The sequence below is a fragment of the Punica granatum genome, chromosome 7, assembly GCF_007655135.1.
Source record: "Punica granatum isolate Tunisia-2019 chromosome 7, ASM765513v2, whole genome shotgun sequence".
Taxonomy (NCBI): Eukaryota; Viridiplantae; Streptophyta; class Magnoliopsida; order Myrtales; family Lythraceae; genus Punica; species Punica granatum.
Genome location: NC_045133.1, coordinates 26079393 through 26103099, shown reverse-complemented (window position 1 = coordinate 26103099; position 23707 = coordinate 26079393). Strand labels below are relative to the sequence as shown.

The window sequence follows — 23707 nt, the reverse complement described above, 5'->3', positions numbered from 1 at the left end:
TTTTTGGCTGAACTCACACACTTTCAGACCACCAGTACAGATTTTTAGGTTGATCCTCTGCTTCTCCCATTAAAACATGATAATAATATCGCATCAATTCCCCCAGGCAAATGTCACAAATAATTCAGATTACATCATGCACAGTTTTGAGACGTCTGTAAAGCCTGCAACTCAGTTAAACTGCTCCATCTAGTGATCAAAACAATAAATATGTTCCATAAAAATATCAACCTTATTGAGTACTCATGACTATCGAAAAAGAAATTCAGGATCTTACGGTCATCCCTTCTTTCAAGGACATCCTTAAAAAGTTCATTCGAATGTTAAATTTATCTTTTTTTGTGGAAAAAATGGATTCATTTGCTTTATCAAAGCCAGAAATTTCAAAAAGACACATTCATAATTTCCCCCTTTTGTCTGTTCTCTTCTCATGTCCAAACTGAAAGGTGAAAAAGAAAGGCGTGTTCTCTCTTCACACTTGTAACCATTTTGCAATTTACACGCAGTAGTCTTTACTCGAAACAGGAAAGGTGAAAAAAAAACGAGAAGATTAAAAATAATAAAAAGGCAAACGCGAACTTCCGATGATGTCCTCCGATCGACTTTTGAGATAATTGTCTATGTCTATGTGAACTTGCCGAATTAGTTCTCCATAATTCGGTCTGTACGGAAGTCATGGAAGCATCGAATTGGATCAAAGAGGAACGAGTCAGATGCATGCCATGGTTTTAGTCAATAGAATGATTGATGACTGCATCCAACTAAACCCGATCAAACTCGTAATCATATTGGAGCAGTTTAGTTTTAATATCTATGCAACTATAATCTGTCCAACTTCAACAGAGTAGTAAAAAAATTCGAAACCGCTTGTTAAACAAACTGTTTATGTGACAACACATGAATCTATTCTCAATTGCAATTTATACTAAGGAAAGAGAAATTTATTAGTGAGTTGCCTTAATCTACCGTCTACACATCAAATAAAAACAGACTTCCATAACAAAAAGTTCAAAAAGGAAAAGGAAAAGGACAAGGAGTCTTCTCAAGGAGACTGGGGTTGACTCATACTGACTCCACTATTATGAGTCGCCACATGTATTATTGAGAGTCGTGTTTTACATGTATGTTTCATGGGATTATGACATGAATTATTTTTTAAAATATTGCGTGTTCAGATAATACAATTCTTTAAACTCGTATAAATTTATTTTTAGAAGTGTTGTTCATAATCGTACAACATCACGACGTGCCTCTATATAATTAATTTTTTAAGTAATAGTCGAAATTTGTTATTAACTCAAGTTTATTCCTCATCATTTTTAACAAAAATGTTGTTTATAATAAAAAAATATTAAATTAACGTGTTGTTTTTAGTTTAAAAAATAAATTTTCTTATAATTTATTAAAATATTTTAAAATTATTAATTAGTCTTAAAATCACCAAAACTAATGATAGACTTCTTAATTAAGCAAAGCTATAGCTAGAATTTAGTATTTCCAGGTAGTTACGAATCAGAATTAATAGGCCATTTCCTATTAAATTTAAGGACATGAAGGAGTCAAAACGAAATGAGAGACTACCGACCATATAATATAAATTTAAGGGATGGGATAATGTCATTCATTCCATCCTTATTTAACACAACAAATTTTATCATTGCCCAGTGAGTCCCGGTATTACTTATAACTCGGACACGATGAGGATGAGAGATGTTTGGGTCTTCCCGTTCCTCTTCCTCTTCTCATCAGCTTTCTCGATCACCTTACCCCTCCATTCTGTATCAGCTGCTGCTGTTCTCACCACATCATCCCGACATTATTTGAGCAACATCGGCGAGCGTGATGCCTTGCTTCAGTTCATCAACTCATTCAACATCACAAAGAATGCTTCTGCAGGATCCTACTGCGATGAGCTCTCCTCCGTTACTTCACATTCGAAGACAGCCTCATGGAAGAACGGGACAGATTTCTGCTCATGGGATGGGGTCACATGCCACATCGCAACAAATCAAGTGATTGGCCTTGACCTCAGTTGCAGTTGGCTCCGAGGATCCCTTCATTCCAACAGCACCCTTTTCTCCCTTCCCAGTCTTCGAAGGCTCAACCTTGCTGGTAATGATTTCTCCGGCTCACCAATATCCCCCAGCTTTGGTATCTTTACTGGAATGACACACCTCAATCTCTCATATTCCCGATTCTCGGGATCTATTCCTCTGGATGTGATCTCTCATTTTTCCTTACTAATTACACTCGATCTATCTCACCCAAATACTCTAACAATAGGAGATGATCATAGTTTCAGAAGGCTTGTGGGTAATCTCACTCAGCTGAGAGAACTTGCTCTCGATGGTGTAGACATGTCCAGAATCTCTCTGGTTTCCTTGTCCAACTTGTCTTCCACTCTGACATCTTTGAGTCTTCAACGATGCTCTCTCACGGGCACTCTCCCAAACGACATCTTCCATCTCCCACACCTCCGCAGTCTCTCTCTTTCCGGGAATCTTGGTCTTATGGGTACTCTCCCCCAGACAAACTGGAGTATCAGTTCGCTCGTCTCCTTGGTTTTATCGGACACAAAGTTCCACGGGCCAATTCCCGCTACTGTGGGGAACCTGACGTCCATGAAAATTTTGGACCTCTCTTATGCCAAATTTACCGGCCACATCCCATTGACACTAGGAAACCTTGCCCACCTCACCTACTTGGACCTTGGTGCTAACATCCTCGGTAGTACCACGGAATTTGAAATGTTTGCAAGGCTCAAAAGTCTCGAATATCTTTCCCTTTACAACCTCTCTGTGTTGCTGCGAAGTAATGGCAATTGTTCCTTCCCGATGCTCAAAGTTTTGAAACTGTCGAGATGCAGATTGACCAGCACCACATTCCCATATTTCTTGAGTTCTTCAGCTGAGCTGGAGGAGTTGGACCTTTCTGGAAGCATGATTGGTGGTAAAATTCCTGATTGGATTGGGAGAGTAGGGAGGGACACATTGACACGGTTGGATCTCTCATCCAACAATTTCACAAGAGAGATCCCATCCTCAGTTTGCCAATTGAGTTCACTAAATTATTTGCACCTCTTTGATAATGGATTCAGTGGCAGCATTCCGAGGTGCATTGGAAATTTAAGCAACCTCTTGACGCTGGATGCCTCAAATAACAGTTTCATTGGAGAGATCCCATCTTCAGTGTGCCAAGTGAGTTCAATTATAGTTCTACGACTCTCAAATAACAGACTTGACGGCTCCATTCCCAGTTGTTTGGGAAATCTAAGCAACCTCTTGACGCTGGATGCCTCAAATAACATTTTCACTGGAGAGATCCCATCTTCAGTATGCCGGGTGAGTTCAATTACGGCTCTACGACTCTCAAGTAACAGGTTCGGCGGCACCATTCCCAGTTGTTTGGGAAATTTAAGCAGCCTCGAAGACTTGGATTTGGGTGACAATCGATTGCAAGGTCGATTGCCCCAGTCTCTTGCAAATTGTACAAGGTTAGCCGAATTAAATGTCAGTTACAATAGAATATCCGACACTTTCCCACAAGGGTTACTGAATGCTACCCTCCACAGCTTGATTAGTCTAAATTTGCAGTCAAACAAGTTTCATGGGGACATTTCTCTTGAGCTCTGCAACGCCACTCAGCTATATCTCATCAACCTCTCCAACAACAGCTTGACTGGCACTATTCCCCCCTGTCTCATAAATCTAAATGTATCTGTATTGGTCCTCTGTGCAAATAAGTTTGTTGGTCAGATACCGGATGTATTTTTCCCTGGAAACATGTTGAGGACAATCCGCATGAGTCGAAATCAACTTGAGGGTACTTTGCCACGATCTTTGGTACATTGCAAGAAGTTGGAAGTTTTGGATCTCAGTCAGAATGAGTTGGGCGGCCGCTTCCCTTATTGGTTGGACACTTTTCCAAATCTGCAAGTACTTGTCCTGAGATCCAACAAGTTCCATGGGCCGGTTAAGAGTTCTAGCAAAAGTGATCATCCCTTCCCCAAATTGCGCATTTTTGACCTCTCTAACAATAGACTTTCGGGTCCATTGCCAGCTAAGTATATCGCCAAACTAAAAGCCATGAAAAATGAAGAGAGAAGCGGTTTACATTATATGAATGAGAATAGCTACTATAAAGATGCCATTGAGGTGGTCATAAAAGGAATGGAGATTGAGCTGGTGAAAATTCTGACTATATTTACAACCATCGACTTCTCAAGCAACTGCTTCGGAGGAGAGATTCCAGAATTAATTGGAGATCTGAAGGCACTCAAGGGACTCAACTTTTCTCACAACAATTTGACTGGCAGCATCCCTCCTTCTGTTGGGAATCTAACTAATCTTGAGTGGCTGGACCTCTCCTCAAACAAGCTCAACGGGGAGATTCCTGGAGAACTTGCCGATGTTACGTTTCTCACCACCTTGAATCTCTCAAACAACCTACTTTCGGGACCAATTCCCAAGGGCCCGCAAATCGATACATTCGTGCACTCGTTTGATGGGAATCCTGGATTGTGTGGCTGTCCATTGCCAAAGGCATGTGGGCTGGACGTGCCGCAGTCACCGCCTACAACTTCTCCTGCAGAAGAGGAAGAGAAGGAATCTGCACATTGGATTGAATGCAAGGCAGTGGCAATCGGCTATGGATCCGGACTTGTTATTGGGATATCAGCCGGGTACGTTATGCTGGAAATTGGGAGGCCAAGATGGCTGGTGAGAATGGTTGAGAGATGGGTGGTGAAAATGGTTGAGAGGAAAAGACGCAGAAAGACAACTACGCTGAAGAGAGATGCAGCTCCAAGAAATCACCCGAGGTAATTATTCATGACAGATTTTGCATTAACGCGTGGTTATATATATATATATATATATAATGGCCATCAAAGTGCGTAATTTTTAATCTGAACCTAATTTTCTCCCTGCAATAAATACAAAATAACCAGGAGGAGCACCGGGGGCCTGTAAGATGGGAGGCCAGTAGAAAAATGGTGCATGGAGGCTTCCATCGACCGAGGAGAATGGCAATTTATCAGTGAAGAGGAAAGCTCAAGAACTTTATTCCTTCAGCAACTTTTTCTTTTTTTCCCAGTTTCAAGTAAGATGATGTAATCATGTGTATCGTCATTGTGCACAATAAATTAAAGTGTCTGAATAAAAAAGCCTTCTGATGCATCTGTTTTGAGTTTCTGGACATAGCGGTACCTATCAAAATTCAGGAAACTAAATCTACGAACCCGAAGATGCATATGTATCAAGAGGAAAAACACTAACGTCTCTGTCGAATGTTATTTATGGCCAAAACTATGGTTTCTTACCCCCTAAAAAGAATCAAGGAAGTGAATTGAAGCACTATCTAACAGCTTAGGCATCGATACAAAGATGACAGGTCTGGTGTGTCAGCTGTACTAACATAATGCAGTTCTCAGAACTCACAATTTCGAGGGCAAATCACTCTGCTCCCTGGATGAAGTGACGCTTCTTTGTCAATCAATATGTTTCTTTTTGTCCAACAGGAAGACTGAAGCCACTTTATCCTATGAATTTCATCGACAATCATAGGTCGTTCCGCAGATGTGCATTTCAATGTCACCACAGGCTCCTGCCTTGTCTCTATCTCTGTTCCTGCATTACAGTCTGAACTTAAGAGAGGTCGGTCACATGACAAATATTTTCTCACATTCCGGAGAGATTTCCAGCCGGCAAAGTTCTTGCTTTCTGGAAATGAAAGGAATACAGAAGAAACATAAGAGGCTTTTACTGCAGGAAATTGTTTTCTTCTGGATTATACAAAATATCTCGTTAAGCACAATTCAATCCCTTCTTTCCTTTTCATCTTGCTTCAAGTAAATAATGAAGTGAAAATGTGAAAATTTGAGAACTAATTTCTTCATGGCGGACATGAATGAGGCAACCCCATATCGTTTTCATCAAAATAACAGACGATTTTCAAATCAAATGATTTATATATAACAAACAAGAATCTCTTCATCACATAAAATAAGTCGAACAAGTATGTAGAAAGATCTAAACATCTGCCTCGAGCTTTCCTGTTGAGCTTGGATAGATCCTGTAAAACCTACATAAACTAGATGTAAGATCAAATATGTGCCATGTCAACGTCACAGCAAGCTTCAATCGTTTCCCTTGAAGTGCAAAAAAATAAATTATATCTAATCAATAAACACTCCAATGGAAGTCTAAGACAAATGGAATGAGATGGCCACCTTAATGAAGAATTTAAGCACGTATCTTCAACTTACTCGGATACATTCTACTCAACAGCCTTGATATGTATGAACTGAAACATACAGAATATACTTGTGGTGGAATGCTATCGAAGCTTGATTACTGCAATATGCATATGATTGTTCCGTGCAGGATAAAATCAAGGCACATGCACAAATTCAACCCTTGCTCACTACATGCTGCAGCCTCCTTCAGGCTTGACACATTAATATTGATTTATGCATGCCTCAACAGCTATCAGTGGGGAAGTGAAGCTCGTCTCAAGAAGAAATGGAGTTTCTCTGATGAATCACCTTAGGTAGGATTCTTTTTCCCTTCCCCTTGCCCCTTTGGCCTGCTTTCTATTTTTCTTGGCTGCACTGTGGTCTTATCAGAATGTTTCACTGGTCGTATCGTATCAAAACATTTCAACAATGGGGAATAATTCCACACCTTGAAACTTTTTGCAGGCAAAGCGAGATCAGGGATTCGAAAGCGGTGTTTGTAGGCTGCTTTCCAATTCATGCCGTCATCAACCGTAAAAGACATACAAATGCTTCATTTCACGAGCGGCCAAAAGGGTTATGTAATTCCACGGTGAGCTGAAACGTGATTTTGCTTTTCGGTCGAATCCTCCGTTCTAAACTCCCAGTGCAGATTAAGCTGATCCTCTGCTCCAGCCTCTGAAGAGGGTAACAGCATACACTGAATTCCCTGAGGCAAATATCAGAAATAATTCATATTTCAACACATGCAGTTTCGAGACATGGGATCAAAACTCAGCAACTCGGCTGATTGTATAAGGACAAATAACATGTCATCTTAGGGTTTAAAAGCTCCATCTAGTGTTCAAATTTGTAAATATACTATGAATACTCAAGACTGTTAAAAAAAAAGGAAAAAAAGAAATCATGGATCTTTAACCTATAGTCGAGTGCAATGTCCATGATTTTTTAACTAAGCCATATACAATACTCTGCAGGATCTATGAAGACATCCTTGACTCTGATATGGATTCTTTGTCTCATCAAAGTGAGAAATTTTAAAATGATACATTCATGCATAATTTTATCCTGTTGTTTTCTTCTCTTCTCATTTAGAAAGTTACTTCGATGCACCGTACAGTAAAAACCGAACAGCGAGACACTTTTCCAAATTAATCTTTCAAATGCACGAAAGGCTCCTCTCGTTATAGTCATAATCTTTTCCGGAGTTGCAGCAGTCGCGAACCTGAAATGGGAAAAGACGAAGGAACAGAACGGTAAAACTTATGAGATGATGCGGCCTTCTTAATTATTTGGATAAATATCTGTCTGATCTATGTCACTTCTAATTAGGACGAATTTACTAGTCAGTTACCTTAATCTATGCTCCAAATAAAAATAGACCTCCACACAGCCAAAAAAAGGAAAAAAAAGAAAAGAAGAATCCGTCATCACTAATTTTATTTGAAGAGTGTTTTCGACTCGGGGTTGACTCATTAATAATTAGCTAGGAAATAAGTGTCATCATAAATAGTTCAGATTACATCTTGCGCAGTTTTGAGATGTCTAATGATCAAATCCGTAAAAACATTCCATAAAAAATGTCACCCTTACTGAGCACTGAAAACAAAAAAAAAAAAAAAGAAATTCAGGATCTCCATACGGTTTCCTCTATCGACCTTGGCTCTGCAATGGATTCATTTGCCTTATCAAAGCCAGAATTTTTTTTTTTTTAAAAAGGACACATTTTGAAATAAAGTAAAAACTGAACAGCTGTATAACACTTTCTCCAGCCGTATAAATATATATATATATATATATATCTTTAAGATTTCAAAATTTTAATATTAGTTGGGCCTTCTGGGCCGGGCTCCAGGACCTTGGATGAGCCCGACAGCCCAAGTAGGCCCAGAAGTTTGTGGCTGGCGAAGTTCTTCTCCTTCTCCATAGCTCTCCAGCAGAACGACAAGAGCAGCCATGGCTTCTTCCGCAACTTCTTCCCTCTCCCTCCGCTTCTTCTTCACCAAGAAGCTCTCCGCCTTCACATCCCCCTCAAGCTTCCCATCCCCGAGAGCCCTTTTCCTCTCTCCCTCCAGACCCTTCTCCATCTCCTTCCAGCGGATCCAGCCAACGACCAAATCCTCCGCCTCCTCGCCGCCATCCACCGGAACCTCCGCATCCCTCCAGCCCATCGAGGAGCTCCCCCCGAACCTCCAGCAGATCGTCGCCCTCTTCCAGTCCGTGCCCGACCCCAAGTCCAAGTACCAGCAGCTCCTCTTCTATGGCAAGAACCTCAACCCGCTCGACCCCCGCTTCAAGACCCGCGAGAACAAGGTCGAGGGCTGCGTCTCCCAGGTCTGGGTCCGCGCCTACTTGGACCCCGGCAAGAACGTCGTCTTCGAGGCGGACTCCGACTCCGTCCTCACCAAGGGCCTCGCCGCGTTGCTTGTACAGGGCCTCTCGGGCTCCCCAGTCGACAAGATCATCCGGGTCTCACCCGATTTCATCACCCTGCTCGGGCTGCAGCAGAGCTTGACTCCTTCTAGGAACAACGGTTTCTTGAACATGCTGAGGCTTATGCAGAAGAAGGCCCTGCTCTTGCTCTCGGAGGGTGAAAACGGGGGAACTGAGTCGAAATCCGACACGGGTGCTGATGGTTCTCCGGTTTCAGAGCCCAAATTCGATGTGGGCAGTGATAAAAGTTCTGTCCTTGAAGCTGAAAAAGATGAGATTCAAGTGAACTCCGATGTGGGTACTAATGGTTCGGCAGTTGCAGAGTCCAAGGCTTCAACTTCTGGAGCCGGGACCGAAGCTAGCAGTGGTTTAGGAAGCAGAGGGCAGAGGATTAAGGAGATATTGGAGAGAGAGTTCAGCCCCACAGTATTGGAATTGGAAGACATTTCGTACCAGCACGCTGGGCATGCGGGTGCCCGGGGGAGCGATGGAGAGACGCATTTTAATTTGAGAGTCGTGTCGAAGGAGTTTGAAGGGAAGAGCTTAGTTAAGAGGCACAGGCTTGTTTATGATTTGCTGAAGGAGGAGTTGCAAAATGGGCTTCACGCTTTATCCATTGTGGCAAAGACACCATCTGAAGTTTGACTGATTGTGAAGGGCGCCAGAGACTCTGCTTGAGACTTGTTGGATCATCGATTCTTTTTGGTTGCATTTGGGAGTTTAGAAGATTTTTGTTTGCTTAATATAGTGAGATCGAATGAGTAAGACGCACTTTCTGTATAGTTAAAGTAACTCTTGTTATTGGCGTATCCTTGCAATAAAAAGGCTACAATCCTACAGAGTTCCAAACTTCTGTTGCTATATGTCTTCGGAGATGCCTATTTCTACTTTGGCTTGTTTACTTAAATTCCGGGATCATTTTAATTTTGCTATTCAAATTCCTTTTGTGTTGGAACTTTTATCGCAAAACCAGATTATGAATACGAGACTGGAACTTATGAGTTATTACCTGGTTAGGGAGGTTTGTGGTTCGTGAAAGAGATTGTATCGAGCTTCTTTGATTTTTGGGGAATGCAGTCTCTTTGCTTGTAAAATTCTGGTGACATAAATTCTGATGAAGTCGTGCTTTCTTTTAGTGGGAGGATTGTTCTTTTGGTTGATAAGTTCTGCAACCCACTAAATGACAGCCTTATGTTTGTCACGTCTTATGAATCTTTTATGATGAAAGTGCATAGTCGATTTGTTCAGAATATGAGTGCAGGAGTTGCAATATCCTTTGCTGTTCATTTTCATGGATAAGTGATGGTATAATCTTGATTCCGTAGTGGCTTTTGCTGAGAAAGGTAAGTTACTGAACTTGATAAGCTCTTGCACTTTGAGGCAGGAGACTCACGAGACAGTTCATCACTGCTTTAAGCAATGCCCTCAAGTTCTTGGGGTATTGCCTGTCTATATATTTCTTGACGCTGAGAAGCTGCCACAGTGGCTGAATTCGAGATCACAAGGTTCAGCATTTTCCGTTTTCTGCCTACCTTTTCCTTCCTTCCTCTTTTGTCCCGTGCTTAATTGCTCCTGATGCAAATGAAAATCCTCTAATGTTTTATAGATGCTTACTTAGCTGGTATATATGTGATGCTAAGTTCTTGCCCGTTATCTAGATTATGTAGGACATTCTTTTCTTAAAAAAGTTTGCAGAAACCTTATAATGGAGAAATTGAATAGAAAATACTGACATATATCATTTGAAGAATATTCAAAGGAGGGGACATAAATCTGCTCTAACAAACATTTGATTCCTTCTCCATCTTTTCCCAACATTTAGCTGCCCAATTTCCGGCTTCTGGAGTTATAAATATATCAGAATTTGCTGGATATCAGCTGGAGTTCTGTGCCTTACTATTTCAGTCTTAAACTGTTCTTTTTTTCAGCTTTATCGAGCTTTCTTGCTTCCCATTGTATGAATCACTTTGACCTCAACCGCTGGGAAGCCTGTGGAATTTTTCAGGATGTTGCCTTGGAAGTGTATCAGATGGCTCTCATCCGATTTCAATGCCTGAAATTTTTTTCTGCTGATAGTTGATACATCTTTGGATTACCCCAGAAGGCAAAAGAGAAGGTCTCAACCAAGAAGAAGAGAGATAAAGGTCCAAGAAAAATCTGATTTTTCATCTCCTCCTTTTACAACTGGTGGTTATGAGTACTCCCGTCGGTGGACTGGTCATATCAATCTGGCACCGAGGATGCAACCAGTACGAGAAATGGAAAATACCTAGATTTGCTCTTACCTTGAAGTTCCCTCTTACATTGTAAATGACTCTGTTCTCCTGTACCTGCTTCTGGAGTTGCAGGGCTAGCACCGGCGGCAAATAAACCAAGCTCGATAAGAAGTGTACAGAGTCCAGGCTCTTCTCTCCAGGCTTCAGACCAAAAGGCTGAACCACCTGAGTTGCTACGAGCCTGTCGGAGAAGTAGAGCCCTATGTCAAAGTACTCAAATCTCAAATCGAGCTTTCTGTTTGGGTTAGTGAAGTTTGCGAGGAAGATGAAGTCCCCATTGAAGTACTCGGGTGAGTCGAAGTAGATACTATTGAGGTTCGCAGCAGGTATCTCGAACGAAGGGTGCCGTGGCTTTATTGTGAGAAAGACGATGAGAGTTGCAATCCCAAAGAAGATGAGGATGAGGCTGAATATAAGGCAGAATATTGCCCCACTCCATACCAGTAGGTTAGTCTTGTGTGGTCGGGTTCGGTGAATTAGTAAGCCTGGTCTCGATTTCTCGGGTTTGATTGCACTGGTGGACCTGTTTGGTGCCAAGATTAGCGGGCTTCCCTCTAGCTTCGAGATTACTACTTGGTCGAGGGAAACTGCTTCTGGCTTCCGTCGAGGATTATGGGGCAGCGGCTGTGGTGCTCCTGGTGGCGGTGGTAGACGAGGAGGCAGAGTCTGCATTTTTCCGTAGGAGCGTCCTGAAGACCAATGATAGGAGAAAGATGAATGAAGAATGGGTGTTGTTTAAAACAGATAGAAGTTTGATTATATAGTAGATCAATAAAGCAAGCAAAAGGAGGAAAGGAGGCTTTTGATTGTGGTATAGTGGGACCAACATGTTCTTGAACTTGGCAAAATAATGTGTCCTGTTGTTGGATTTAAAGCATAAAAGGAAAATCCCTATGAGCTGAGATTTGAATTGCTTTTTCCCAACTTTTGAATTTGCTGCTTTTTTGAGGCCATTACTAATTGTCTTGTGTAGTAAAGGGATTGTCCCTGTGATCTGTCCAATGGGGCTTGGATTCTTTGTTGTGTAATGTAAAGGCCCAACCCCATCAAAAGCTAACCCTTTATCTTACTGCCTAAGATAACTTAATGGTCATCTGAGGCGAGAAAGTACTTACTCTAGAAGCCGGTGGGGTTCTCCATGATACGATCCTGTTCTGAGAGAGTGCGATTTTGTTGGTAATAGTTACCATTGCATAGGGTCATGACTTAAATTATTTTCAGTACCGGAAATCATGTGTGACTTAAAGCTACGCTGGGTTTTATCCATCTGTGCTTCCCTTAACAACCTACAAGGAGGGTAAATCCTTTAATTGAATTTCAAGTGCAGCGTGGGGGAGCTGCTATTACTTGACCGTATGAACCGAGGAAAAGGCAGCTTCGGATGTGGTACGAGTTCGGTCGGTCACCCTGCACTCTGTAGTAATGTAGCAATCACTAATGAGGCCTGGTGGATCCAGGAAAATGCTTCGGAAGACAAGTCCATGAAATATGTAACTGCAATCTCCGCATTTGCATTGCATTTCACCTGAGTCTGCTGTCCTGGACATGCTCTAAGTTCCGGTGGCAAATAAAGCAAAGCCTGAAATGGAGTGATGCGAGCCCAAACTTATATCTGTTATTATATCAGGCTGAAAGGATGAATTGAAAAAGAGCATACCCCCTGTATCGATATACTGAAACATCAGAGATCCAGATCTTGGTATAAATGAGAGAAATTTGCCAGAAAGACAGAGTCACGGCTGAACTGAAAGTAGTTGGATCCGGTGACTGAGAGAAGTCGCTTGTAGCGGATTTTTCTTATAATGAATCACTAGGCGTGCTCTCAGACAAAACCTATGGGTTGATGACTTGGTTGAGAACTGTAAAACAAGGGCTTCCACGGCTTATCATTCCACAGAACTGTCAGCAGAGGTAATTTTCACGGCTATAAGCCCATGGGAACCAAAAAGCTGCTGGACCTTGCATAGACTATGCAGCCCACCTTCAATGATTATGACAAACATAAAAACGAAATAACCATTACGGTGGAATAGTCAGGACATTGAACAATTAATCAGATTATCAGTTTCCTTCGCCGCACTGGCAGTAAGTTCTCGGAATGCATAAATACAATGCGATGACTTTGAAGAAGTCAAAGTCGATGAAAAAAAAATCAAGAAGCCAAACAATGCTTCATCTTACTCAAATATCTCGAGGGCTGTTAGTCTGTTACTTCCCAGCACCACATATTTACCAGACAGAGTTTCTCACCTGTACGAGGATATGCAAAAAGAAAATGGCAGATGTTGCTGTTGCAGGAGCTCTGGAGCTGTTGCCAATGGTCTTTTCCTTCATACAGAAGGAAGTTAACCTGAAAAATGATGTCTGGTCCAATATCAACTGCATTACGAGTTGGTTACCCACGATGAAGACATTCCTGCAGGATAAAAGAAGGAATGGAACGGACCTGGGACCAGGTGAGGCAGATCCGAGATTTTGCATACGATGTTGAGGACAGTATTGATCAGTTCCTGTTCCATGTCCTCGGCACTTCCACAAGCTCCGAGACTTGCAGCTCGCCCATGATTGGTAAGAGGGACATAGATGGGTGGGTGAAAAGTTGCCGGTTCCTGAATCTTCCGAGAGAATTAATCAATTCAGCAGCAGAGGTTCATTCGCTTATGGGCTGCAGAAGGATTTGTGAAAAAAACAAAGACACTAAAGCTTGGAGGAAGTAGCAGAGAAGAGAATCTCAACAGCATGTCCACAGGAATTTGCTTTCTGTTTGTAAGAGGGAGATCGATGGGCAGGTGAAAAGTTGCCGGGTCCTGAATCTCGTCCTTGAGTTCATAATCTCTAAAGCTAAGGAAGAGAACTATGTTCAGGTTTTGGCCAAACGATCAAGGAAAAAGTTCGTTGCAGTGTCGCTGGCTTTCTTGCCAAATGACAACTTGGATCATACTCACTCGGCCTTTTTCTTTGGGAAAGCGAACTTTTGTTCCTTCAGTGCACTCTTCAAGTTGTTAAGGGTGGTAGACATGAAAGGAGCACCACTGGAAAGCTTTCCTCAGGGCACCCTAAGACTCTGCCTTCTGAGGTATCTGAGCGTACAGAACACAAGCATCCAACAGATACCGAGGTCCATAAAGAAGCTCTCTCTCTTGAAAACCTTGGACCTCAAGCAGACTCTTATCACGCAACTCCTGAATATTATGTTGTGGCTGCATAATCTTCGCCGGCTTCTAATTTAACACTATGAATTCAGCAGCTACTTGCCTTTCACTGGCGTGACAGGAGTCCAAATAGGTAATGGTATTGGAGCTCTATCTTCAATCGAAAAGTAGTCTCTTATAAACTTGAACTCAGAGATAATCAAGGGATTGGGGAGTTTGATCCATCTGAGGAAGCTGAAGAGCGTAGATCTCAAAGAGAAAGATGGGAAAGGATTGTGCAAGTCTCTCCAGATGATGCCTGACCTTTCGACTCTTGATGTCAGGTAGGAACGAGAGGCTGTCCCTCTTGACTTGGACAACATCCCGAACAAGCCTGCATTTGAGTTTCTGCAACGGCTTTACCTGAAGGGACGTCTCGAGAAATTGCCCAGATGGGTCTGTTCACTCCAGAGTCTGATCAAGATTCACCTAAAGTAGTTGAGACAGGAATATTCTCCGGTCGAGGCTCTCCAGAATCTCCCAAACCTGATGGAGGCTGGAGCTCAAGACGGTTGATAGTTGCACCAAGAGTTGCTTGGCTTTCAAGGCAGGTACCTCTAGGAAGCTGAAGGTACTCGTCATCAAGTGGTTTGAACAGCTTACTATGATCATATTGCTGGAGAGGACAATGCTGGATCTCGATAAGCTGAAGATGAGCAAGTGTTAGAATCTAAGGTCCTGCCTTTAGATATCAACAGCCTCTCTCATCTCAAGGAGCTTACCCTGCATGATAGGCATGAGGAGTTTGTAAGCTAAGATACAAAGACTGTTCGACAGTCAGAAATATTGGAGTTATCGAATCATATGATCTGAAAAGCAACCAACTGTGGTCGAGGAGAACCGCTTCTTGATTTCCATTTCCATTTGGAAGGGAGAAATGGAAATGGAAAATAATCATAAAACCAAAGAAAAATTGTTTCCCTTTTTCCGGATGCATCCATACTAGAAAGTTTCGATTTCTTCATACCAATCATTACCAGAGTTCTTGGAGAAGGAATACTGATGATGAACGGCTGCACCTGCAAGCAATAACTGTGGAATGATGGAAGAGGGATGAAGTTTTCATGTTTTTATCTTTTATATTTCCCCCCCTTAAGTCCCAATTTTCTTAACTCTCAGACACACACACATACACACACTCTTATCGTTTATTATAACCTTTGAATTTTCTGCTGTATTGAGGCAATTACTAATTGTGTTTTGCAGTAAAGGTATTGTCTAAGATAACCCCATGAAAATGGGTTAGCACAAAAAGCTAATCCTTTATCTTACTGCCTAAGATAACTAAATGATCATCTGAGGCAAGAGATTGCTTATGAATTATCTGTTTATCGATTAGAGCAGTTACTCTATAAGATGATGGGATTCTCCATAAATAATCCTGTTCTGAGAGAGGTGCCCGCTGAGGGTAGGATTTGTTGGTAGTAGTTATCGTTGCATGGATCACGGTTTCAATTAATTTCGGTCCCATAAGCCATGACACCAAATGCTATTACCCGGTTTTCTTTGATCTGTCTTCCCCATAACAACCTGCAAAGAGGATGGATCATAGATTTGCAATCTTGAGTGTGGCGGCCAGGAGCTGCTACTTATCGGCAGTATGAACTCAGAAAAAGTGAAGCTTGGGATGTGGGATGAGTTCGGGCAGCCACCCAACACTCTGCAATAATATAGCAATCACTAATGAGACTGGGTGGATCATGAAAATTATTTATGGAGACGATAGAGTCTGTGAAATATGCAACTGAAATGCCCGTGTTCCTCTTTGAATTTTAGCTGCCTTGGCTGTCATAGACATGCTTCTGAAGCTGCCCAACAAGTTCCAGTGCCAAATAAAGCAGAGCCTAGAATGAGGTGAACCAGCCCCAAACTTTTCTGTTATTCTCCGAGACTGACAAGAAGAAAGAGTAGACCCCCGACATCCATATGCCGAAGTATTAGACATCAAGCTTTTATTATGGATGGGAGAGATTCCATGGAAAGATGTAGTTCATGGTTGAGCTTGATGTAGTTCGGTGACTCAGGATAGCTGCTGGCAGCAGAGTCTCCGGTTCAAGGAACTGGAGAAGCAGCAAACCAGGTCACAAATTTTTACATGATAATTACTGGTGTGTTTGGTTTTAGAATTAAGTAGAGCTGAATCTTGATTTTAATTGGGTTGTAATGATTGTGTTGTTGAATTATGGAAAAAGTAATGGATAGTTGAGATAATTTAGTATTAAAAATTGAATTGAATGGTTAAAAAAATTGAAGAAAAAAGGAAAAAGTAATAATTGTGTTGATTTTTATTGTGTAGTAAGTAGAGTTAAAGTTAGAGTTAAAATTTTGAAAACTTGATTGTAAAATCAAACGGGGTGTTACATCATTAGGCCTGCTCTGAGCCAAAACGAACGGGCCTTGTGTCTCGCTTCCACATGGTGACTTGGTCGAGAACTGTAAAGCGCAGGACTTTATGACCTATTGGTCTGCAGAACTATCACTGCATTTTTATTATCATGATAAATAAACCTGCAGGGGCCAAAGACTGCTGGAATCTCATGTAGAATACGCAGTCCACCTCCATTGATTGTGACAACATAAACATGGAATGATTAGTTTGGCGCAATAATCGCGTTTCAAAGCTTAGAACGTGCAATGAGATGATCTGTTCCTTGCACCAGCAATAAATTATCAGAAGGAATACAATATAGTATAATGACTTTGGAGAAGTCAAAGTCAACCAAAGATTCCAGAAGCGAAATATGGCTTCATCGTTTTTCGCTATCTCAAGGGCTGTTACTCCCCAGCACCACGTATACTTCACAGAACCAGACATAGTTCCTCAGCTGGCAGAGGAAAACCGAAAAAAATGGCGGACATTGCTGATCCCAGAGCTCTGGCATTGGTCGGGATCATCTCTTCCTTCCTCTACCAGGAGTTCAACCGCAAAAATGACGTCCAGTCTGATATCAACTGCATCACGAACTGGTTGCACACGATGCAGGCGTTCCTGCTCGATAAAGGAGAGGAATAGACCCAGGTGCTTCGTGACCAGGTGAGGCAGATCCGGGATTTCGCATACAATGTCGAGGACATCATTTGATGAGTTCCTGTTCCATGTCCCTCACCACTTCCACCAGCACCTAGTGTCGCAGCTCGCCCATGATGTGTATCGCTATCTCGAGCAAAGGAATGCCCTCTGTGAGCTGGCTTCCAGGATACAGGACATCAGGAAGAAGATGGGAGAACTTCGGGGCCATGAATCAGTTTCGGTTCAGTCGAGCTTTGGGGAAGCCTCGAGCTCGGGAAAAAGGCCAGTGAGTCATTTCGCTCACGTGTATGCTGAGGAAGACGAGGTTGTCAGCTTCCAGAAGCTCGCAACACAGATCCTTAATCAACTGCTGTCAGAAGAGCAGATAAGGTTCACCGTCCCCATCGTGGGCCCTGCCGGTTCAGGAAGCAAAGAAAGTCTTCCAGGATCCTAGGGTCCATTAGGCATACAACTTCATTTCCTGGATTAGCGTTTCTACTTCATTCCATCTCGACAATCTATTGAGAAGCATAGAGCTGCAGCTATGGGGGCAAGTTGAAAATGACCCGCTTCCCTTCCCAGGAAATAGAGTTGGCACGACGGATAAATTGAAGAGACACTTAGCAGACAGGAAATGTTCTGGATGACGTCTGGAGAAAACAGGACTGGGAACGTATCATCAATGAATTGCCTCATGGGGCCCGAGGAGGTAGAGTGATCATCCCTTCCTGTAATCGTGATCCTTCTGCATCCATGAACTGGGTCATCTCCATGAGCTGAACGGGTTAGATTGGAAGGATGCACGGAACCTCTTCTGCAGGAAGGTCTTCCGGCCTAATGGTGGAGACTGCCCGCCCAAACTAGAGGAATGGGCCGAGAAAAATAGTGAAGAAATGCGAAGGACTGCCTTCAGCTATCGGTACTGTTGGTCCTTTGCTATCAAACAAACCCCAGATTCCGGTTGAGTGGAAGAAGTTCTGCGACAACCTCGGGATGGATCTTTCTGTTATTGGGAGTCTCTTACCAAGCTACAATGATCTCCGAGCTCGGAGTGACCTCAAGAGTTGTTTTTTGTACTTCGGAATCTTCCCCGAGGATTACTCAATTCAGCAGGAGAGGTTAATTCGATTATGGACCGCAGAAGGATTCGTGAAGAAACAGAGGAACAAGAACTTGGAGGAAATAGCAGAGGATAATCTCAACGTGCTCATCCACAGGAATTTGGTTACCGTTTGCAAGAGGGACATCGATGGGCGGGTGAGAAGTTGCCTTCAAATCTTGACTCAGTCTGTCCCGCAGTAGACGGACTCCAGCTCCTTCAGGGAGAGATGCTTCTCCACCTGCATCACTCCAAAATTGTACTGCCATGCTACTAAAAAATTCCTTCTCGTCTAAGGAAGAAGATATGGGAACCCAAGCACGTCAGTTGAATTGTTCCTTGACCATCTGGTCTTCGTAGATATCCCGGGCAAGGACTGTCTTACCGGACCCAGAGGGACCGACTATAGATACCATTAGGCGCCTCAGTTCGTCGGACAGTAGCTCGTCAATGATGTCTGCTCTCACCTTGAGAAAGCCCACAATCTCGTCTCCTTCTCCCAGGCCATGGTAGGCCACAGAATAACCCTCCAGCTTCGGATCAGAGCTCAACCTTGGCCCCAAGGTTGCACTATCACTACTTGTGTGGGCTCCTAGATCCTTCATCGTGAGTAAGTTCTTAACCTGGTTCTTAATGTCATCAATCTTTGTGGACAACTCACCAATGGCTTTCTGCTGCCGGGATTTGTAGTGCACGTTGTGAGCAAGCTGACTGACTTTATGCTGGTGGAATTGGCACTCGACATGGAACTTGTAACTCCTCATAACATCCTATATGCAAGATCTCGCATCTGCATCACGTTGTTCTGGAACAGCTTATTCCCGCCGGTCCCATCACTGTCTTGCAGAAACTGTTGGGGTTAGGGATGTACTCAACCAAACAATAACGCAGCGATTAATCTTCCTCCCCTTCTAGTGTAATCGAGATAGGAACTAATCAAATCAACCAACAAGCAGTAAAGTAAAACAACACCAAGAATTTTACGTGGAAAACCCCAATGTGGGGAAAAACCACGGGACCAACTCCGAATCAACGATCCACTATGAAGATTATACAATGTCTTTCATCAAGGGTAAACCCTTGGATCACCAAACTCAAGAGAAACACTCTCTTGGATCACCCAAATACTAAATTCGTCACCCACACCGGGTGGTTCACAAAATCAGCTGAAACAGCACCTACAGAGCTCGAATAGAAATTCTGACCGTTCAGAAGTTAGCCCCACGTGTTGTGAAGCTGCTGTCAAAATTTCGTCCCAATCGGAGTTCGTTTGATGTCCCGATCGAGGTTTGATCTCCAGCTGCGCGCTGCCCCTGTTGAGCAGAATTCTCCTCTGCTCTTCCTCTGTTCTGCTGTGCTGTTCTGCTGCCCCTTTGCTGCTGCTGTTCTGCCGCTGCGGCTGCTGCTTCTGCTTTTATACCTCAGCTGATTTGCTGAAGAATAAACCCTAACAAAAATGGGTTCTTGGGCTTATTAAGGCCCGATAAAAGCCCAATACAATTTGAGCCCAACTTCCTCCAAATTGGAGGGATACCCAACAAACTCCCCCTCCCGACTATTTGGAGGCTTCAAGCATACCGGCTATACTTCGGCAAACATGAAGTTTCTCCCTAGCGAGAGGTTTTGTCATCATATCAGCTCCATTCTCATCAGTGTGTACTTTGTCTAGCTTCACCAGCTTAGACTCCAACACATCTCTAATCCAATGAAACTTGATATCGATATGCTTCGACCTCGAATGGAAAGTAGGATTCTTGCAAAGATGAATGGCGCTTTGACTATCACAGTGTAGAACATACCTTTCTTGCTTCAAGCTCAACTCCTGCAAAAACTTTTGCAACCACAACATCTCCTTGCAACCTTCGGTCACCGCAATGTATTCGGCTTCCGTTGTAGACAAAGCGATGCACTTTTGAAGCCTTGATTGCCATGAGATAGCTCCCCCTGCAAAAGTCATCAAGTATCCCGAAGTGGATTTCCGGGAATCGATATCTCTTGCCATATCTGCATCCGTGTAGCCCACTAACTCCGGCTTACCAGTGCCAAAGTGTAAACACACCTTGGATGTTCCTCTGAGATACCTCAGAATCCACTTAACTGCATTCCAATGCTCTTTCCCCGGATTGGAGAGAAAACGACTAACCACACCAACAGAATGAGCGATATTTGGTCTTGTACAGACCATGGCATACATCAAACTTCCTACAGCTGATGAGTAAGGAACTTTCTTCATCTCTTCTTTCTCCTTCTCACTTGTAGGACATTGCTTCGAGCTAAGTTTGAAATGAGAAGCAAGTGGTGATGAAACTGGTTTAGCATTACCCATGTTGAACCGATCCAAAATCTTCTCGATGTACTTCTCTTGAGAAAGCCAAAGTTTTCCACTTGATCTGTCACGAGAAATATGCATCCCAAGGATCTGCTTTGCCGGTCCCAAATCCTTCATGGCAAAGGACTTGTTGAGCTCCTTCTTCAACTCTGTAATCTTGCTCATATCATGACCGACAAGCAACATATCATCCACATATAACAGTAAAATGATAAAATCACCATCCGAGAATTGTTTCACGAACACACAATGATCTGAAGTTGTCCGTGTGTAGCCATGGCTCAACATGAAAGAGTCAAACTTTTTATACCACTGCCGAGGTGCTTGCTTAAGCCCATACAAGCTCTTCCTCAGCCTGCACACCAAATGCTCCTTACCTTTAACTCGGAATCCTTCAGGCTGCTCAATATATATTTCTTCCTCCAAGTCACCATGTAGGAAAGCTGTTTTTACATCGAGCTGCTCGATCTCCAAATTTAGACTAGCTGCCAGTGCGAGAACAACTCGGATCGATGACATCTTGACAACGGGCGAGAAGATCTCCTCGAAGTCAACTCCTTTCTTCTGGTTGAAACCTTTCACTACCAGTCGAGCTTTGTATCGAGGTCGCGAGTTCTCTGTCTTCAACCTGTAGACCCATTTGTTCTTCAATGCTCTCTTACCTTGCGGTAGCTTCACTAGGTCATACGTGTGATTTTCAGACAAGGAGTTCATCTCCTCATTCATCGCCTTCAACCAGTGCTCCTTGTACTCATGTGCCACAGCTTCATTATAGCACTCAGGTTCTCCCCCGTCAGTCAGTAGCACATATTCATGAGGCGGATATCTTGTAGATGATCGTCTTATTCTATCAGATTGTCTAGGTAGATCTGCAGGCTCTAACTGTAACTGCGAGCCTGTATCATCCGTAGTCACATCATCATCTACCTGAGGAATCTCACCCCCAGTCGTGGTTTCTTCATACTCACCAGGTACCTCTTCCATTGGATGCTCTACATCAACCGGTACAGGAATAGAGATCTCGTGAGGATTGCCTACACTGGCCTTCTCTAACTTTTGCAAATCCTCGATTGTCTGGTCCTCAAAGAAGACAACATCCCTGCTCCTGATGATCTTCTTGCTATCAGGGTCCCAAAACCTGTACCCGAACTCTTCATGTGCATAACCCAAGAAGATGCACTGTTTTGCCTTGGCATCAAGTTTTGATCTTTCATCTCGAGGAATGTGAACAGATGCCCTGCACCCGAATACTCTGAGATGCTTGTATGATACTTTCTTGCCGGTCCACACCTGCTGGGGTACATCTCCATCAAGTGCAACTGACGGTGTAAGATTAATAAGATCAACCGCTGACGTCATTGCCTCGCCCCAGAAAGGCTTAGACAGTTTCGCTTGAGAAAGCATACAACGAACTCTCTCAACAATTGTGCGGTTCATCCTCTCTGCAAGCCCGTTCTGTTGTGGTGTCTTCGGTACCGTCTTCTCAAGTTTGATACCGTGAGTCCTGCAATAGTTCTCGAAAGGACCTCTATACTCACCACCATTATCAGCTCTGACACATTTCAGCTTCATGCCTGTTTCTCTTTCCACTGCTACATGGAAGTTCTTGAAAATCTCAGTCACCTGATCTTTAGTTCTCATAGGGTAAGCCCAAACTTTCCTGGTGTGATCATCTATAAATGTCACAAAATAGAGAGCACCACCAAGAGATCTATCCGACATAAAACAAACATCTGTATGCACAAGATCAAGTATATGATGGCATCTAGAGGGACGACTTCTAACAAAAGAAACTCTCCTCTGCTTACCAGCTAAACGGTGATCACAAGTGCTCAAGTGCATACCTTTAACGGGCAAAGACTGCTTTCTAGCAAGAATTTGAATACCTTTCTCGCTGATATGCCCAAGTCTCCTATGCCATAGCTCGATAGGATAATCCTCAGCAACATTAATTTGACCGGAATTGTGTCTGGCACGCAGCCTGTAGAGAGTGTCGGTCTTCTGACCCCGTGCCACAATCAACGAACCCTTGGAGAGCTTCCATCTCCCATTGCTGAATTCATTACTGTAGCCTTCATCATCAAGTTGACCCGTCGAGATTAGGTTAAGGCGAATTTCTGGAACATGCCTCACCTTCTTCAAAAACAACTTGCAGCCAAGCTCGGTCTCTAGACAGACATCACCAATACCGACAATCTTGCATGATTGTCCATTCCCCATTCTCACATAACCATAGTCCCCGGTAGTGTAAGATGAAAAGAAATCCCGATGAGGAGTGACATGAAACGAGGCACCTGTATCTGCAACCCAGGTAGAGTCCTGACATGTGAAATTCACATAGGCTTCATCACAAATGATGTAGGTCTCTCCATCAGATGCCACTGCTGTAGTACCTTCTTCCTTCTTGCTCTCACCGTTGCCATTCTGATTTTTCTTCAGAGCTCTACACTCCCTTTTGTAGTGTCCCTCCTTTCCACAGTGATAGCAAGTGACCACTTTCCTCGTCTTCGACTTTGATCTACCCCTCGATTTGCCACGTGAGTTACTATGCTTGGAAGAGAAATTTCTGCTTTGACTTCTCCCCCGTTGTTCAGTAACCAAAGCTTCAGACTGAATGGAAATCCCCGAGCCTTTCCTTCTAGTCTCCTCATTAAATAAACTGTCTGTCACCGTGGCCAACGATAGCTTCCCGTTTGGCGCAGAATTGCTTAATGCAACCACAAGTGTGTCCCAATTATCCGGTAGAGTCCCTAAAAGTAGACAGGCCTGCAACTCATCGGGTAATATTATCTCCAGGTTCGTCAACTGGTTAATAATATCCTGGAAATTACTCATGTGCGCAGCCATATCACCTCCATCCTGAAAACGAAGATGAACCAGCTTCTTCACGAGGAATGCCTTATTTTGCGGCGTCTTCCTCGCATAGAGATTTGTCAATTTATCCCACAAAGCTTTTGCATTTGTCTCCTGAGCAACATGATGATAAATACTATTGTCTATCCACTGCCGAATCAAACCAATAGTCTTCCGATTTGTGCGTTCCCAAGCCTTGTCATCCTTATCTTTGGGTTTCGCGGAATCCCCTTCAATAGGATCGTACAAATCCCTGCAAAATAGAAGATCCTCCATCCGAG

At 43.1% G+C, this 23707-nt stretch overlaps 3 protein-coding genes and 1 pseudogene across 3 annotated transcripts; 3 read left to right on the top strand and 1 right to left on the bottom strand.

Moving 5' to 3' along the window:
* Nucleotides 1-1640: 1640 nt before the first annotated feature.
* LOC116212678 (receptor-like protein Cf-9) lies at nt 1641-5177 on the top strand. The gene is made up of 2 exons (XM_031547320.1): nt 1641-4819; nt 4949-5177. The coding sequence occupies exons 1-2, from the start codon at nt 1698-1700 to the stop codon at nt 4968-4970; spliced, it is 3144 nt and encodes a 1047-aa protein (XP_031403180.1). The 5' UTR covers nt 1641-1697; the 3' UTR covers nt 4971-5177.
* Nucleotides 5178-8165: 2988 nt separating this feature from the next.
* On the top strand, nt 8166-9555 carry LOC116214784 (sufE-like protein 1, chloroplastic/mitochondrial). The gene has a single exon (XM_031550243.1). The coding sequence runs from the start codon at nt 8192-8194 to the stop codon at nt 9311-9313; it is 1122 nt and encodes a 373-aa protein (XP_031406103.1). The 5' UTR covers nt 8166-8191; the 3' UTR covers nt 9314-9555.
* Nucleotides 9556-10323: 768 nt separating this feature from the next.
* On the bottom strand, nt 10324-11661 carry LOC116214785. Its single transcript, XM_031550244.1, has one exon. The coding sequence runs from the start codon at nt 11614-11616 to the stop codon at nt 10834-10836; it is 783 nt and encodes a 260-aa protein (XP_031406104.1). The 5' UTR covers nt 11617-11661; the 3' UTR covers nt 10324-10833.
* A 1718-nt stretch (nt 11662-13379) lies between these two features.
* Nucleotides 13380-14891, top strand: LOC116214560 (annotated as a pseudogene).
* The last annotated feature ends 8816 nt before the right edge of the window (nt 14892-23707 follow it).